Below are 15714 nucleotides of genomic sequence, written 5' to 3' on the forward strand. Positions count from 1 at the left end.
CACGCTCAAGAATATCCATTTCTTGGAACGTAGACTTTTTCTGTATCTTTTCTTCTTCGTCATGGTTTTCTTTTACCATTACGTGTAATTAAACTCTTAGAATTAAGGTTTGATGAATTTCTTTTAAATTCTTTATAATTTTATGGGTTTTTAATTCATTACTTATTTTTCGTTAAGTGCTTGCCCTTTTACTAGTTGCTTTTATGACTTGATCGCTCATAAATGATTTTAGAGTTAATTATACAATTGAGAAAATTGAGAGTCAAATTAGAAATAGAATTCCTCACCATGCATGTTGTCAATTTAGGAATAGATGATGATGTGCATGTTAAATTATTAAAAATAGATCACCATGTATTCTGTTAAATTAGAAATAGAATTTCTCACCCTGCTTAGTTATCGAACTGCAATGATTCCTCTATTATAGGAGAATCAGGAAATTAAAATATTGAGTTAGATCTAAGAGTCAATAAGTCAGGGAATTCAATTTTAATTAATTTTAGTGAATTTGACCATTAATAAAGACAAAATATATATTTGAATTAAGTTTTATTAGAGAGTAAAGAGGGAAGAATTGAGTGAAATTGAATAACTAATTTTTGCATTGTTGAATAGAATCCCTATTTCACTACCATTGTTTTTTGTTCTCGTCTTAGAAATCATATAAAAAAATAGAATTTAATTTTACTGTTACTTTTAAAAAATTATATTATTAATTAATTAGAAAACAACTTATATATATTAAAGTAATTATTATAAGAGAAAATAATTTTTAATCATATAATAATTTATAATTAAATGATAATATAAAACTTTTTATTCCATCAATTTATTTAAATTAAATTTAAAAATATTAATTTAATTTTTTAAATATTTTGTCTTTACATTTTAGAATTTTCTTCGATTTATAAACTTAATGCTACTAATTACAATAGTGTAAAGTGGTACTTAAAATAAAAGACGATGCTCATACTTTCGTTGTATTACTTATATTAAAAAGTCACCAACAAATTTTCTGATAAAATAAAAATTAATTGCCGTTCTGGGCTTACCACCTATGATGAAGGACCGAAGCCTCTAATTAATTCGAGAAAATAATGGCTTGGATTTGGGTGGGGTTGTTAAAAAATCTCACTCCTTTCTGTAAGCCGTGACTCAGCTCCTCACAAGAAGACACACTTCAGTTTTTGAGAGTATATGGAAATTGAATTGAATCCTCCCAACCACCCTGCAGCAGCCACTCGATCATGCACACCTGTGTGATCACACCTTTGTCATATCCCCCACGAAAATGAAAGTACTAATCACATAATGTGCCAATGTGGCATAAATTTAGATAATTAAAATATCATAGCAAAACAAAATATTATTTAATAAACTATAGACAAGTAAGTAAAAAATGTATAGATTATTTGTCAATAAAATTATTCATGTTAAACTAATTAAAAAAATAATATGTACAGTATTCCTATTTGAATTTTTTACTAAGTTTAATTAACATTTAGGAAGAGTAGGCTAACAATTCAGGAAATCTTTTTTTAAAAAATCATTAGTAATTATCTCAATGAAATAAATTAGGCACAAGGGACTGCTAGTTCTTTACTTCTTTTTTCGTGCAATGGTCTTGGCTACTTTCAGATATAAATCCAAACCATGATGTTATGGCTAAAGCCTTCTCTGTCACTTGGTTTCGGTTGCTTATACGAGCATTGGTGGGGAGTTTGTGCTAGGGAAAACGTGAATATTTTAAGAAAACACTTTACGGCAATAAGAGATCAAGTTTTTGTTTTTATTTTTATCTAGACAACTAATATTTTTCACACGAGTCAATTCTATATATTAGTTATGTTTGTTTGATGTAAATTTTTTTACGTGATTGACCTTGAACAATTGGTCAAGTATAGCATGAGCAGGTGATTATGTGGCGAGGCAAGGAGATAGTTTGTCTTGGTTCACAGGTGATCCTTTATATTTTTGGTCAGAGAAATAGATGATGATGATGATGATAATAATGATGATAAGGCTCTTTATTTTATTCGTTTCATATTTTGCTTATTGAATAGAAAATATTTAAATATGAAAAGCCAAAAAATGGTTAAGACGATTGTCTTGTATACAGTTTCATCATAATCCCACCTTTTACTTTGTCTGTTTCACAACTGAAACCTCTGCAAGTGGTCCAACTCTTCTTACTTCTACCCTTCCCCGCTTCCACTTCCTCTCTCAAAGGGGTCTCTACTTTTATGAATGTTCTAGCTTTGGATATTTTGGCCTCACTTTCTGGTTCATTGTTTCCAACTAGCTAACTGCAGCTACAATTCTTCACTCCAGAATATATCTTCTTCATTAGGTAATCTTTTTCCCCCCCCCTAAATTCTTGTCTTTCATTTTCTGAGTGTACTTTTTTGACCTTACAGGATAACAAAATTTGTTTTTTCTTTTGGGTTTATGCTGTGTGTCTTTCTTTGTTCATGTGGGTATTGGTTGGTTGAGGTGGCAGTTTAATTTTACCAATTCGGTTCCTATATGAGTCTCTGGTAATGAAACTTGCAACTCCCAAACTTACTTCTTGTCCCATGTTTTTCCCAAATGTTGTCTCTTAAGTATGGATATCGGGGAGGTAGAGAACTAATATGCAAGTCTGATTGATGTCTTAATTCTCAGAAAACACGGATGAACTTTCTCTATATTTTCTTTTTCTCAAACGATTCTATTTTCCTCTCCCTGAATTATTTCATCGCTGCTTATCCACAGAGATGATGATGGTCAACTGATTGCTCAGATAGGGTCATTGTTGTTTCTTTTCATAAGTAGTATTCTGGATAGATCATATTCATACCTTAGTTAATTATTGTATTTAGGGATGCGTGTTTGTTTTCCCGTGATGTGAAAAGACGGGCTCTTAGTATCATTTGCTTAATTGTCTGTTATGTTTTTTTGTCAGTTTGGTATCCCTTAAATTTGGGGAGGAAAATTCAGGGAAAAGTCCTTTTTTTTTTATGCGTTTTTCTATGTTGTCCATCCATCCTTGAATTTTTCTCTCTCATTTTTAAAGGGATACAAAATCGACCCTTTCTCTTAAAAATCCTGTCAATCTACTGATTAAATTTTTTCAGTCATTAAAACATTGTGACTGCTATTTCAAATGCTCTTAAGTTTGGCTTGATGTATGCTTGAAATTAGAGGAATTTGGAGAAACGGGAAGATAATTCAGAAGAAACTAATTCTTTGGCTAGCAATTGCAGATTTGGTATCTAGGAAGTGTTGGCAGATAAGATCAAGGAAAGATATTTCTAATCATTAATGGAATTGGAATCAAGTGCACTTTGTTCTCACAATATAAAGAACTTATTCTGAACTAATATAATAATCATTGACCACAGTCATTGATGTACTATTATTTCAAATTTTAAGTTTTGCGGGAGTTGCCAAATCCATTGAAAAATTCCATAGATAAATCAAATATTTTTTGAGATAACAGGACATCCAAAGCTCTCTTTGCACAAGCCTACAGTTTAGAAATTGAGACACAACCTAAAAATTGAATTAAATTTCATAGGTGTGATTCTGGCAACCTCATATCTAGATTTTTACCATGTTCAAAACTTGAAATTCAATATTAAGATATTTATATTCATATTCTGTGGTTAATTCTGTTCTTGTACCAAGAATGGGACCACCTCCTATTAAGTATGGTTTGTGCTAAGCAGATGCATTACCCTTAAAGGAATCCCTTCAGTTTTGACCATGACAACAAATCTATCTCCTTCTCCTGGATTTCATAAAGAAGAAAAAGTTCTCTTGGAGGTGACTTTCTAAAATTAACATTCCTTGTTATGCTTTAGTATTGAGGAAAGTAATTTAATTGATATCCTCAACTTTCAACTTTGTGGAATGTTCAGATTGGGACTTCCGAAAAGCAGTTGTGGGCATTGATCCATTCTAAGGGCCTTTTGCACTCAGAAGTTCAAGACTTGTATCGCAAGGTTCGGTCTAGTTATGAGAGAATGATTTTGAACAATCGTACACTTTCAGAACTTCAGGATGTTGAATATTCTTTGTGGAAGCTCCACTATAAGCATATTGATGAATTTCGCAAAATAATAAAGAAAAGCACCGGTAATGTGGACAGCAAAAAATCAGGAATGCCACAAAATCATGTTGGGCAGAGAGACAATGATAATCATTTAAGGTTGTTTAAGTTATTTCTGACAGAAGCTATTGAGTTTTACCAAACTATGATTGTAAAACTCAGAAAACATTATGGAGTCCCATTAGAGGCTTTGTTTTATAAAAAGGGTTGGATCTCTACTTCTGTTGAACCAGATGTCAGGCTGAAATGTCAGTATTTATGTCATCGATGTTTAGTTTGCATGGGGGATCTTGCCAGGTATAAACAACAATGTGAAAACCCTGATATTCAAAATCATAATTGGTCTGTTGCTGCCACCCATTATTTGGAAGCAACAAGGATTTGGCCAGATAGTGGCAACCCACAAAATCAGGTAAATGTTTCTTATCTGTCACAATGTTGCATGAGTAACTTTTATCCTCTATTTTTTTTTCTTTTGTTTTTCAAATGATAAACCTTTTTCATTTGCAGTTGGCAGTACTGGCAACATATATTGGTGATGAATTTCTTGCTCTGTATCACTGTGTAAGAAGTTTAGCAGTTAAAGAACCTTTTCCTGATGCCTGGAACAATCTTATCTTGTTGTTTGAAAAGGTAATATGATATTGAGGCTCCTTAATATGCTACAATTCATTCTGCCTATATGTTCAATGTTTGTAAGCTTCTTAAACTTTCATCTCCTCAAGTGTCTCTTATAATCTTGCAGAACAGGTCATCTCCTCTGGCATATGTTTCCAGCGAAGTCTGTTTAGATTTCTTAAAGCCTTTTCAAAATATTGGTGAAGTGGCCAAGGCACAACGGAATGTTGATAGCTCAAACTGCCACAAATTTGAAGGCAAAAGTAATCTTTTTACAGACACAAAGTTATGGTCTCTTATGGTCCGAACAATAAGTTTCCTCTTCATAAGTTCGAGGTATATCTTGGATTCATTTCATTTTGTTTCAAATTTTTCTTGGTGTTTTGTATTGTCATTTTACTCTCTGAATTTCCCTCTTGTAGTTAAACTGAGTTGTGCAAATCCTTGACTAGTATTACTTGAACACATCTACTGAATTCATAGTTTACAATTACTTTATTGTGTAGGGTTTCAAGCTGCCTCAAAGTAGTTAATATTTACATTTCCTTGTGAGTGGATACAGTTTATGTTGTGAGCATCATATAAGAGTTTTTTTTACACCTTCACCTTAAAAGGAAGATACTGATAATAAGTTTCTAACTACACTTTAATTATTGCAAAAGAAAACAAAGAAAATAAAAGAGAATTACTTCTGTTGTTGGTAGTCCAAAATATTTAGAATTCTAGATGCTCTACTGAATTATAAGCTGGTTCTGAGGTTTAAAGAAGACTGATTCTGAGCTGTCTTCTGGACAATTAAATATCGCAGATGAATCAATTTTACAGTTGATTTTTAGAGGGAAAAGAAAACTTTAATTTGCATTTGTAAAGATATTAATGATAGTGCTGTCGTTAACATATTTCATTTTTCAATATTCTCTTCCCTTTATTTTGGGTAAAGTAATATTTCTACTTTCCAGTAGGATGCACTAATATGACTTTGTTTTCTTGGTAGTAAAACTTGTAGAAGTGTCTATACTGTTTTATGTTGTCTGTTCATGTACATGCATATGTTAGATGCAGGAAGTTTGAAAGCAGCAAGTTCACTGTTAACAGTTAATTATATAAAGAATAAAAAACATAGATACTGGAAAGCATATTTATGCTAGTATTGGGTGTAATATATTTAGCTGCATCATCATATGTCTATGTTGTTAGTTTATGCCAGACTGTGCCAGACCAAACTGTTCTGCACAACAAATTCCTTATATAGTGCAGGTTGATGTGTACTTTTAGTTCCTTTTATACGTGTTCTGATGTGGTTTACCCCCTATCTCCTGAAGCAGTTTAGAGGATTTCTCTGGTGCATTGGCATCTACAATATGGGAGTTGGATAAAATGATGGAGCTAGATGATATAGAACTAAAGACCATGTTGGAATCATATAGTCAAATGGATTTAGCCAGAAGAGGTCCTTTCCGAGCCATACAAGTAGTTTCCATTCTCATATTTTCCCTAACAAATCTACTTGATAAACTTGGAGAAAATGAATCAGAAGACAAAAACCATAGGCAGCTGATGCAGATGGCATTAACTGCCACATTCAGCTTCATGGGACGTTTCATTGAAAGATGCCTGAAGGCTAGTTCATTGAATCATTGCCCCTTGTTGCCCTCAGTGCTTGTCTTTGTGGAATGGTGTTCCAGCATGCATGAAGTATATGCAACCGATCAAAAGAGTATAAGAGCCATATCTTATTTTTTTGATGTGTTTGTTGAACTTCTAAATCAACTAAATAATGATAGAAAGGAAAACGAGAAGCTTCTTCAGAGAACTCCTCTCTGGGAGGATTATGAGTTGAGGGGCTTTGTGCCTATAGCTTGTTCACATCTCCCATTAGATTTCTGCGGTAACTGGGAACACATAGACAATTTTGAAAGTGGAATTGAATTGCGTACTGAGCGCATTAGAGAAGCAGCAAAGAAGATTGCAAGTAGATCAAATGATTTGCAGAAGTGGATAACATGTGACAAATTAGGAAAACAATTTTATGTTGCTAGATCGGATGAAGATCATGACAAGAAAGAAACAGAAAATGTGGAGTCCAATTGCAATAGTACAAAAGTCAAAGAGCCTAATCAGCAAACTAACAAAGACACAGCAGAACACGGTAAATGGATGACAGAGGATAATCCAAGTAGCTTCAGCACCAATGGAAAATGTTCTGTAGTGGAAGATGAAGAAGTTATTCTCTTCAGGCCTCTCACAAGGTATAATTCGGCACCATCATACCCCTCTATTTCAACAGATGAGCGAATGTCACTAAAAGATAAGGATGACCAAAGCATACCATCTGATGAGTGTTTGCGCCGTGCTACATCTCTGCTTATGGCACAAAACCCAGCTCCAACTCCAACTGATCCATGGGAATTCCATGGCAGCATTTTGAATTTCACGAGTGAGAAATCATTCAAACAGCAAGAACCTTCAACAAAGGAATCAAATGCAAACAGTTTCTCAGAGACTCCAATCTCTGCTGGCCCTCCCTCACTCAATGCTTGGGTCCTAGATAGAGGAAGCTTGAGCAACAACAGAAATAATGGGACAAATGGTCTTGGTGAGCACAGGTTGCAACCCATTGAGGAAATAGCTTCTTCTTTGGCTGGTCTTTCCATAAATAAAACTGAGAATTCAGTCACAAGTTCAGTGAATGAATCTTCAGACTTCCATTCATCTTCTGCTACATATTCTCTCCCAGTACCTTCTGCTCCATTATTGCCTGATAATGCTACCTGGTTTACTGATGCACGACCTAGTTTATCTTCTCCATTATTTCAAGACAACTCATTGCCAAAAGCTGGTTATTTGGATTGGAGTTCTACCTATGGACAACATGGATATGATCCTAGATTTCCTGTTATTTCCAGTGGATACCCACCACCTGGAAGAATGACTTCTTCAGAATGGCTGCGTTGGTACCGAGAGAATTACAAACCAGATAGAGCCAACAATTATATGCAGCCAACACATTTGAATACTCCTGTTCCTGGAAATCATGTAAACTTTCTCTATCATGACACTTACAGGTTTGATCAGTTTGATAGATGGGGCAACCCTTTGTCCTCTACTCATTACACGTATATGGAGCCGCCGGGGCCCCCACCATTGCAGCCTGCCTTTCTGTCGGCTTATGGTGCAGTTGAAAACAAAGCCAGTGTGTACAACAATTTTCAAAGACCAAGCCCTTATGGTTGCGGTGCTGTGACAGACCTGAGAAATGAGCCACAGCCACTGCTAGAGTGCTTGAAGGAGAAGGAATGGCAACTCCAGCGAGATCCTAACCTAAGAGGACCCACATTCATGGGAAATTAGTTCTCGTTTGCAACTTTTGTTCCACGCACCATTTTAAGAACTGTACAACTTGGTACAAGCGTAGATTAGTATAAATGTGTGCATATATTAAGATGTTTTAGTCGTTGTCGAGGAATTCAAAAGAAAGTGGATGAGGTATCCTCCAATCAACTTTTTATCTCATTCAAATCCACATTTTTATTCATAATCATTTTGTTCTAGGATATTATGCATGTAAAATATGTGAAGTTAGACGACGTTTGCTCAATACGTTTACCCTGCAGGTTTCCTGCACAAACTGACCAAGTCTTTATTAAACATCATATTCATTTGATGGACTTGTCACAAAGTGTTCTAGATATAGAAACAACCAGAAAGTGGAAATAATTACTAAACATTATAAAATGATACATAATATATTCAGAACAATTTTTTTAGTGAATTTCTTCACAGTGAATGGACAGAAACCAAATCTTTGAGGGCGTCGTGACTCACGAGGATTGAGTACAAAGGTCTACCCGAAAGTTGTTCAATGAACTAGATGTTCAGAAGGTAGGAAATACAAAATTACAACACTTTTACAATATTAGTCTTTGATCGTCTTGTTGCAAATGTCACAATCTGTGCATATAAATTTTGAAAATGTTTGATGCAAAAATAGATGAAGGAAAGATTAATGGATACTACCAAACACCTGAATTAACTACAAGTATTGAGTTGTTTTAATTTAACTTATGATCACGAATTTAAAATCTAACAAATATAATTGTGTTAAATGCTAAAAAAGAATTTTTGTTTATAATGATTTTTTGCTAATTTGAACCTAATTGTCTCATGCAGAGGATATTGATATGTAATCAATGTTAATGTAGGTTGACAATTATCTTCTTTTTGTGAACTTTTTAAAATATTATTCAAAAACATATTTTAAGATTTTGCTTTTTATGATACTGAAATTTGAATACCTTCAAACATATATGCAGCTGATCTTTTAATGAATATCTCATTATTTTAAATTTGAATATCATGAGGTAAAATTTTTATTTGATTATCTAGAATTAACTTCAAGGATTTTCTAATGCTGAGCTGTGTAGGATATAACTTCTTCCTATTATCATATTATCTTCGAGAATGATCATAGTTTGATTTTGATATTCTAGCAGTAACATCAGAATGAGAACCTTGGGGATATTTGATTTATGTAAATTCTGATCCATAACTAAATCTTTTAGGAGACTTTTAAGGCATTATAACAGGATTGTAAGGCGGTGATAAATAAAAATAAAAAAGCGACATCGCAACTATATTTATTTTAAAAAAATTTAAAAAAAGAAAAAGAAAAGACATTTAGACAAAAAGAAGATAATTATTGAATTTACGTTTTTTCTATTTTGTGAATATTTTAAGAATTCAAAAGGTTGATAAGCAAAAGTATTTAGTTAACAACAGAGTAGTTATTAATATGACTTACTATTATTAAATTTTAATACATTTTTATCTATTTTTTTTTATTAACTCTAGTTTTTTTTTTTTTAGTGTATACATTTAATAACATAATGCAATCACATCATTACAATTATAGATATATAACCTTCTCTAGAATGCTAAAAGTAATATATCAATAGATCATTGCATCTTCAAAAAAACATAAAAATAATTTTTTTGCAGTGGATATTTGTGGTCAAAGGTAAGATGTTCAACACTATGCAGTAGGTCATAGAATGGTGTTGATGGGGGCGACAGTAGGAAGATAAGAGGGTGAACTGAAGATGTGAGGATTGAGTTAGTGAGTGAATAATAAAAGAGTGAATTTGGCTCTTCTCAACAAGAGTATGAGCTGGAGGAGGAGGAGTTGGAGAATCATGGTTATGTGGCTCTAGAATAAGAAATATAGGAATATGAGGGTGAATAGAGAATGAAAAATGTGAGCTGTCTAAGAAGGCGAAGTGTTGAAGTTGCGATGGAGAATGAAAATTAGAGGAAAGAATATCAAGCTCTCTTGGACAAATACTATAAAGGAGCTTACTAAAAGCATAAACAATGTCAATATTAAAACCATTTCTCTATTTATATATTTAAAAAATAAAAAAATATTAATATAATGGGTGAACTTAGAATGAAGTTAATTTATAAAAATAAAAACTAAAATTTTTAGTGACTTTTAGTTATAATAAATAAATAAATAAATAATTATATTTATTTTTTAATAAAATTTTAATAATTACTAAGAAAAAAATTATGCATGACAATTGAAATTGAAAAGAGAATATTAAAAAAAAGTATTTACTAATATAAAAAACGATTCACTATATAAATAATAATAACAACAGTATTATTATTAATAATGTATTAAAACGCTAATATGCTAGCTTATAGGCCTTTATGTTATTTCCAAGTAAATTTCATTATTATTGTGTGTAAAAATAAAATTAACAATAATAATATTTTATAATTACGGTAAAAATTTTAAGTAAAGCTATCAAGATTCGGATTAATTATGATATTTCTTATATGAAAATAGAAAAATAAAAAATGTTATCTCTAACTTGTTATATAAAAAATCTCGTACTTATAATTTTTTGAGAAATAAACACATTGATTTAGCATTTGACGCTTAAATTTAAATTGATGGAATATAATTTATTTGATAATTTTTATAAAATTAGATTTAAAATTTATTTATTTGATTCTTACATTTTATTATCAAATATTTCTAAGCGAAACTAAGTATTTTGAATGCAGTCAACTGATAAATAAATTAAAATAAGTATTTTCTTTTTTACTTTGAAATCATATTATTATTATTATAATCATTGAATCATTTACTGATGAAGTCACATTTCATGAATGAGCTAATGTTATGAAGGTATAAAATCGTTGACTGTGATGTTATGTTGTCAATATATTGTTGAGTTATTTTGTTTGTACTTTTTAAATTTGTTTTCAATTAAAAAAGTAATCTAACATTTCTATCATGTAAATTTAATTTTGCTATGCAAATTTTGTTGACTTTATTATTTGATAATTGAAATTTTTTAATTATATTATGAATCTTTTTAAATTCCCATTACCAGTATTTATTATATTAAATAATTTTAAAATTTTCTTTCTTTTTATTTAATTTTTTTCTATATTTGTTCTCTCTTTTTTCAAAATATATTTTTAAAAATTTATATGATATTATATTTTAATCAATAAGTTATTATTGATGCTTTAAATTATTTATTTATATAATAATTTCAATTTTATATTTACATGATTAACAAAAAATTAAAATTTTAATGAAATAATTTTTCTTGCATTAAAATATGTTATTCAGTTAAAATATTAATACTTTTCACTTTGACTAAATATATAAATTTGATATATAAATTTTTAGAATCAATTAGCAATATTTTTCTTAAAAAAATTCTCAAGTTAAACAAAGAAAAAAAAGTATAAACGTACGTGATGAATATTTTATCTTGAATACGAAGTAAACTTTTTAATGTTTTGTATCTTGAAATAATTTTAAGGATTTTTCAAATGTATTAACTCTGTATAGGATATAATGTCTTCCTATTGTTATATTATCTTAAAAAATATCATGGTTTTACACTAAAATTTTATTTTATATGAATTTTGATCCATAACTTAGAAGTAGTTTGAGGAAACTTTTAAGGGCGTTATAACAATATTGTAAGGTAGTGATAATAAAAACTAGGGATAGCAATGGGTAAGGTATTATAGTACACATCCCCATACCCGCATTTTAAAAAAATACTCGTACCTGGCCCTATACCCGCGTGGATATGAACATTAATCATCGTACCCGTACTCTCTGGGTACCCACATACCCATCTTGTATCCATTACCCGCGCTTGTTTGAGAAAAAAATATTTATAAAGAAAAATATGTTTATATAACTTCACACAAGTAGCATAATAATATAAAAATTCAATATGTAGTTGCCGAACAAGGTACAAATATAGATAAAAAAAACAAATATTCAAAGATTATAAATGTTAAATGTATCTTAATATAATAATTTTCTAAACTAAAATTCTTAGAAATAATAAGGGAAACTAAAGACACAAGTTATTTGTCAGTTATAACCCTATCTTGTGTGAGATTTGATCGATTGTCAATGTCAGAGCGACAATGAAATAGATTTGTACAATAGTTGTCCTCTTGGTGACCTCTTGTGACGGCATTAACAACTAACTCTAATGAATAACGTTTCATAGTTGTTAGGTTTTAATGATACAAACATTGAAAATGAGAATAGAGTTAAAGTAGAGAAGTTCAATACTAATAACAGAAAGTGGATACATAAAATATTTTTTTTAACTTTTGAATTTAAAATTGTAAGAAAAATAATAGATTTAATTAAAATAATATAATTAATATATATATATATATATATATATATATATTAATACTAGTATTTTTAACTCATATACTATATGAAAGTATTTTATCAAAAATACAAAGTTTTGAAAAATTATTTTAATGAATTAAATATTTATAATATATATAAATTTTAAAAGAAAGAATTTGAATAAAAGATAAATAGTTATAATAAAATTTTATAATAAAGAAATATACATGTATATTAAAAAAATTATACTTTTTTATCTGAAAAAATTAACAAATAAAAATTAACAATATTTTTTTTATATTTATATCTTTTTAAAAACTTTTTTGAACGTGAATAAATAGTAAGAATAATATTATTTAGATTTAATAGATTATAGTTGTACTTGTAATACATATATTGCATATAAAAATATTATTTTAAATTAAAATATAAAAATTTAAATTTAAATATTATTAATAAAAAATAAGTTTACGGTAATAGTAGATGATTGTAAAATTTATAAAAGATTTACAATATATTTATTATTTATCATTCACTGTATGATTTAAACATCAATATGATTTTATTAACAAAAATATTTGTGTAAAAAATATTTTATGTGTGTTATATATAAATAATATTTTAGAAAAAATCAATCTCATATTAATTATGTAATAATTAAATTGTATTAGCCTAATTAAATTATATAAAATAGTAAATAAATTTTTCTATTAAAAATATAAACCAAAATAAATTTTTTAGTTTACTTTATTATTAAATATATTTTTATATTAATCTTATATAACTTCACATAAGTAATATAATAATACAAAAATTTAGTGCATAATTGTAGAATAAAGTTCAAGTATATATATATATATATATGCAGGTATGGGGCAGGGTGGGTACCTAGATACCCGTACTCGCACCCATCCCATTAAATTTTACAGGTTTTTACCCACACCCATATCCATACTCGTATAGCGTGTAAATATCCTACCTATTATGGGTAAATTTTGCAAGTACTTTACCCATTGCCATCACTAATAAAAACAAAAGTAAAAAAAGTGAAATTTGTGCTAATATTTAATTTATTTAAAAAATATTAAATTAACTATTTTCTAAAAACAAAAAGCAAGACAATTGTTGCATTGATAATTTTGTTTATTTTGTTAATATTTTAAGAATTCAAAAAAATGATATGCAAAAATAATTAGTAAACAACAAAGTGGTTAGTCTTTAGTTCATATGCCTAGTTAATTTGATATTTTAAACAAATTTATTTTATGTAAAAACTTTTTATTAACTATTTTATTTATTTCAGTCTTTAGTTTAGTAAAATAATATATTTGTAATTCTTCAAAACTAAAAAGACACTTTTATTTTAAGCAAAATTTATTACATTCAATTTATAGAAATAATAGTAATGATAATAGTAATAGTAACGATGCAGAAGATTAATCATTGTATAAGTAGAATAATGAATAAGAGTCTTTAAATATATTTACAATTAGTCTTTTAATGAATATTTTTTATTTTACACTTCAATTCTTAATAATTTTAGAGACAATTATTTTTAACAATTTTATAAACTTAAATATCATGAGGTAAAGTTTTAATTAATATTTTTTTAGATTAATTTTAAAAAATTTAAATGTTCAACTGTATAAGATATAACATCTTCCCGTTATCATATTATCTTCAAGAACATGATAGTTTGATTTTGATCATCTAGTAGTTATATCATAATAAGAACCTTAAAACTTGTTTGATTTAAGTAAATTTTAATTTATAATATAATAAATCGTTTAGAAGACTTTTAAGGGCATTAAAACATGATTGTAAGGTGGTGATAAAAGAAAATAAGTAAAAAGGTGAAATTACTACCAATATTTATTTTATTTAAAATTATATTAAACATTTTTAAAAAACAAAACACTCAAAAAAAAAAGACAATTATTGCGTTGAACAATTTCTTTTTATTTTGTGAATATTTTAACAAATAAAAATATTGATAAATAAAATTATTTAATTTACAATATGCTTTTTAATTTGACTAAACAATATTAAATTTTAATAAATTTATTTTGTGTATAATATTTATTAACTCTAGTTTATTTATTTTAGTGTATAAATAATAACATAACATCTCTTTACTTCTTCAAAACTAAAAAGACACATTTTTTTATTTATTTTTGAGAACTAAACTAAAAGAATTAGATAAATAAAAATTAAAAAATCACATGTTTATGAATAAAAATATTTAAGCACAACTATTATATTTTATAAACATATATTCAAAATTAGCAAAATAATAAGTAAAGTAATTGTTTTATTGCAAGAAAAATTTATTACATCAATCTTATTGTATTTAAATTTCAAATAGAATCACATCATTACAATTATAAGCACGTAATCCTTCCTTAGAATACTACAATGTGATATATCAATAAATTAACACATTTTCAGAAAATATAAAAATAATTTTCTAGAGTGGGCATTTGTGCTCAAAGGTATTGAGCAGGAGCTGGAGAATGGTGGTGGTGATGATGATGTGGGGAATGAGCTGGTTTATAAGTAGGAGAGTGAATTGGAACTTTCTTAACAGGAAGAGGAGTAGGGGTTGGAGAGTGGTGGTGGTGGTGGTGGTGGTGGCGGCGGTGGGGATGATGATGACGTGGAGGATGAGCCAATTGGTAAATAGGAGGGTGATCTCGAGTCTTCTCTAAAGGAAGAGGAGCATGAGATGGGGAGTGGTGATGGTGGCGGCGGTGGGAATGATGGTGTGAGGACTGGGTTAGTGAGTCAGGAATCAAAGAGTGAGTTTGACTCTTCTCAACAAGAGTACTATGAGCTGGAGCAGGAGATGGAGAATCATGGTGATGTGGCTCTGGAATAGGAAAAATTGGAATATGATGGTGATGCTTACGACGAAAGGGATCTGGGAAGTGAATAGGGAATGGAAAGTGTGGACGACCCTTAGGGAAGCGACGAAGTGTTGAACTTTCATCTGGAGAATGAAAAGAAGAGTCATCAGTATCAAGCTCTTGAGAAAACACTCTGAAGGAGCTCACTAAAAGCATAAATAATGTCAAGATTGGAGCCATTTCTCCACTTTGTGTATTTGAGGGGAAGAAAATATTAGTATAACGTGTGCACTTAGAATGAACCTTACTTATAGAAGTAAAAACTAAGAATTTTAATGACTTTTGGTCATAAAATAAATGAAAAATTAATTACATTCTTTTTTTAAAATAAAATTTTAATAGTTACTAAAAAATAATTATAGATGACAATTGAAATTGAAAAAATATATTAAAAAATCATTTTACTA

General features: G+C 29.2%; 2 protein-coding genes across 8 annotated transcripts; one reads left to right on the forward strand and one right to left on the reverse strand.

The window, feature by feature from the left end:
* Positions 1–1675: 1675 nt before the first annotated feature.
* On the forward strand, positions 1676–8477 carry LOC113868963 (protein SMG7L). Of its 7 annotated transcripts, XM_027505029.1 has the most exons (7): positions 1731–1958; positions 2303–2350; positions 3711–3807; positions 3903–4505; positions 4604–4726; positions 4839–5047; positions 6037–8471. In XM_027505029.1, exons 3-7 carry the CDS (start codon positions 3748–3750, stop codon positions 8060–8062), a joined length of 3021 nt encoding a protein of 1006 aa, XP_027360830.1. In that variant the 5' UTR covers positions 1731–1958; positions 2303–2350; positions 3711–3747; the 3' UTR covers positions 8063–8471. The 7 variants fall into 7 exon arrangements, with proteins under 7 accessions (XP_027360848.1, XP_027360830.1, XP_027360813.1 ...); XM_027505047.1 differs by lacking the exon at positions 2303–2350 and having other exon boundaries at positions 1676–1958; XM_027505012.1 differs by lacking the exon at positions 2303–2350 and having other exon boundaries at positions 1927–1958; positions 6034–8471.
* A 6410-nt stretch (positions 8478–14887) lies between these two features.
* LOC113852075 (histidine-rich glycoprotein-like) lies at positions 14888–15487 on the reverse strand. Its single transcript, XM_027482331.1, has one exon. It carries the CDS (start codon positions 15485–15487, stop codon positions 14888–14890), a length of 600 nt encoding a protein of 199 aa, XP_027338132.1.
* Positions 15488–15714: the final 227 nt, after the last annotated feature.

The sequence above is a fragment of the Abrus precatorius genome, unplaced genomic scaffold, assembly GCF_003935025.1.
Source record: "Abrus precatorius isolate BTA unplaced genomic scaffold, Abrus_2018 Scaffold10, whole genome shotgun sequence".
In the NCBI taxonomy this organism is placed as follows: Eukaryota; Viridiplantae; Streptophyta; class Magnoliopsida; order Fabales; family Fabaceae; genus Abrus; species Abrus precatorius.

What these genes read in the sequence shown, in the direction of transcription:
- LOC113868963 (XM_027505012.1), top strand. Translation starts at nt 3,748, where the DNA reads ATGACAACAAATCTATCTCCTTCTCCTGGATTTCATAAAGAAGAAAAA. An exon ending in AAGAAAAAGTTCTCTTGGAG is followed by an intron (nt 3,808 to 3,902) that starts GTGACTTTCTAA and finishes TGGAATGTTCAG; the next exon opens with ATTGGGACTTCCGAAAAGCA. An exon ending in GTGGCAACCCACAAAATCAG is followed by an intron (nt 4,506 to 4,603) that starts GTAAATGTTTCT and finishes TTTCATTTGCAG; the next exon opens with TTGGCAGTACTGGCAACATA.
- LOC113852075 (XM_027482331.1), bottom strand. Translation starts at nt 15,487, where the DNA reads ATGGCTCCAATCTTGACATTATTTATGCTTTTAGTGAGCTCCTTCAGA.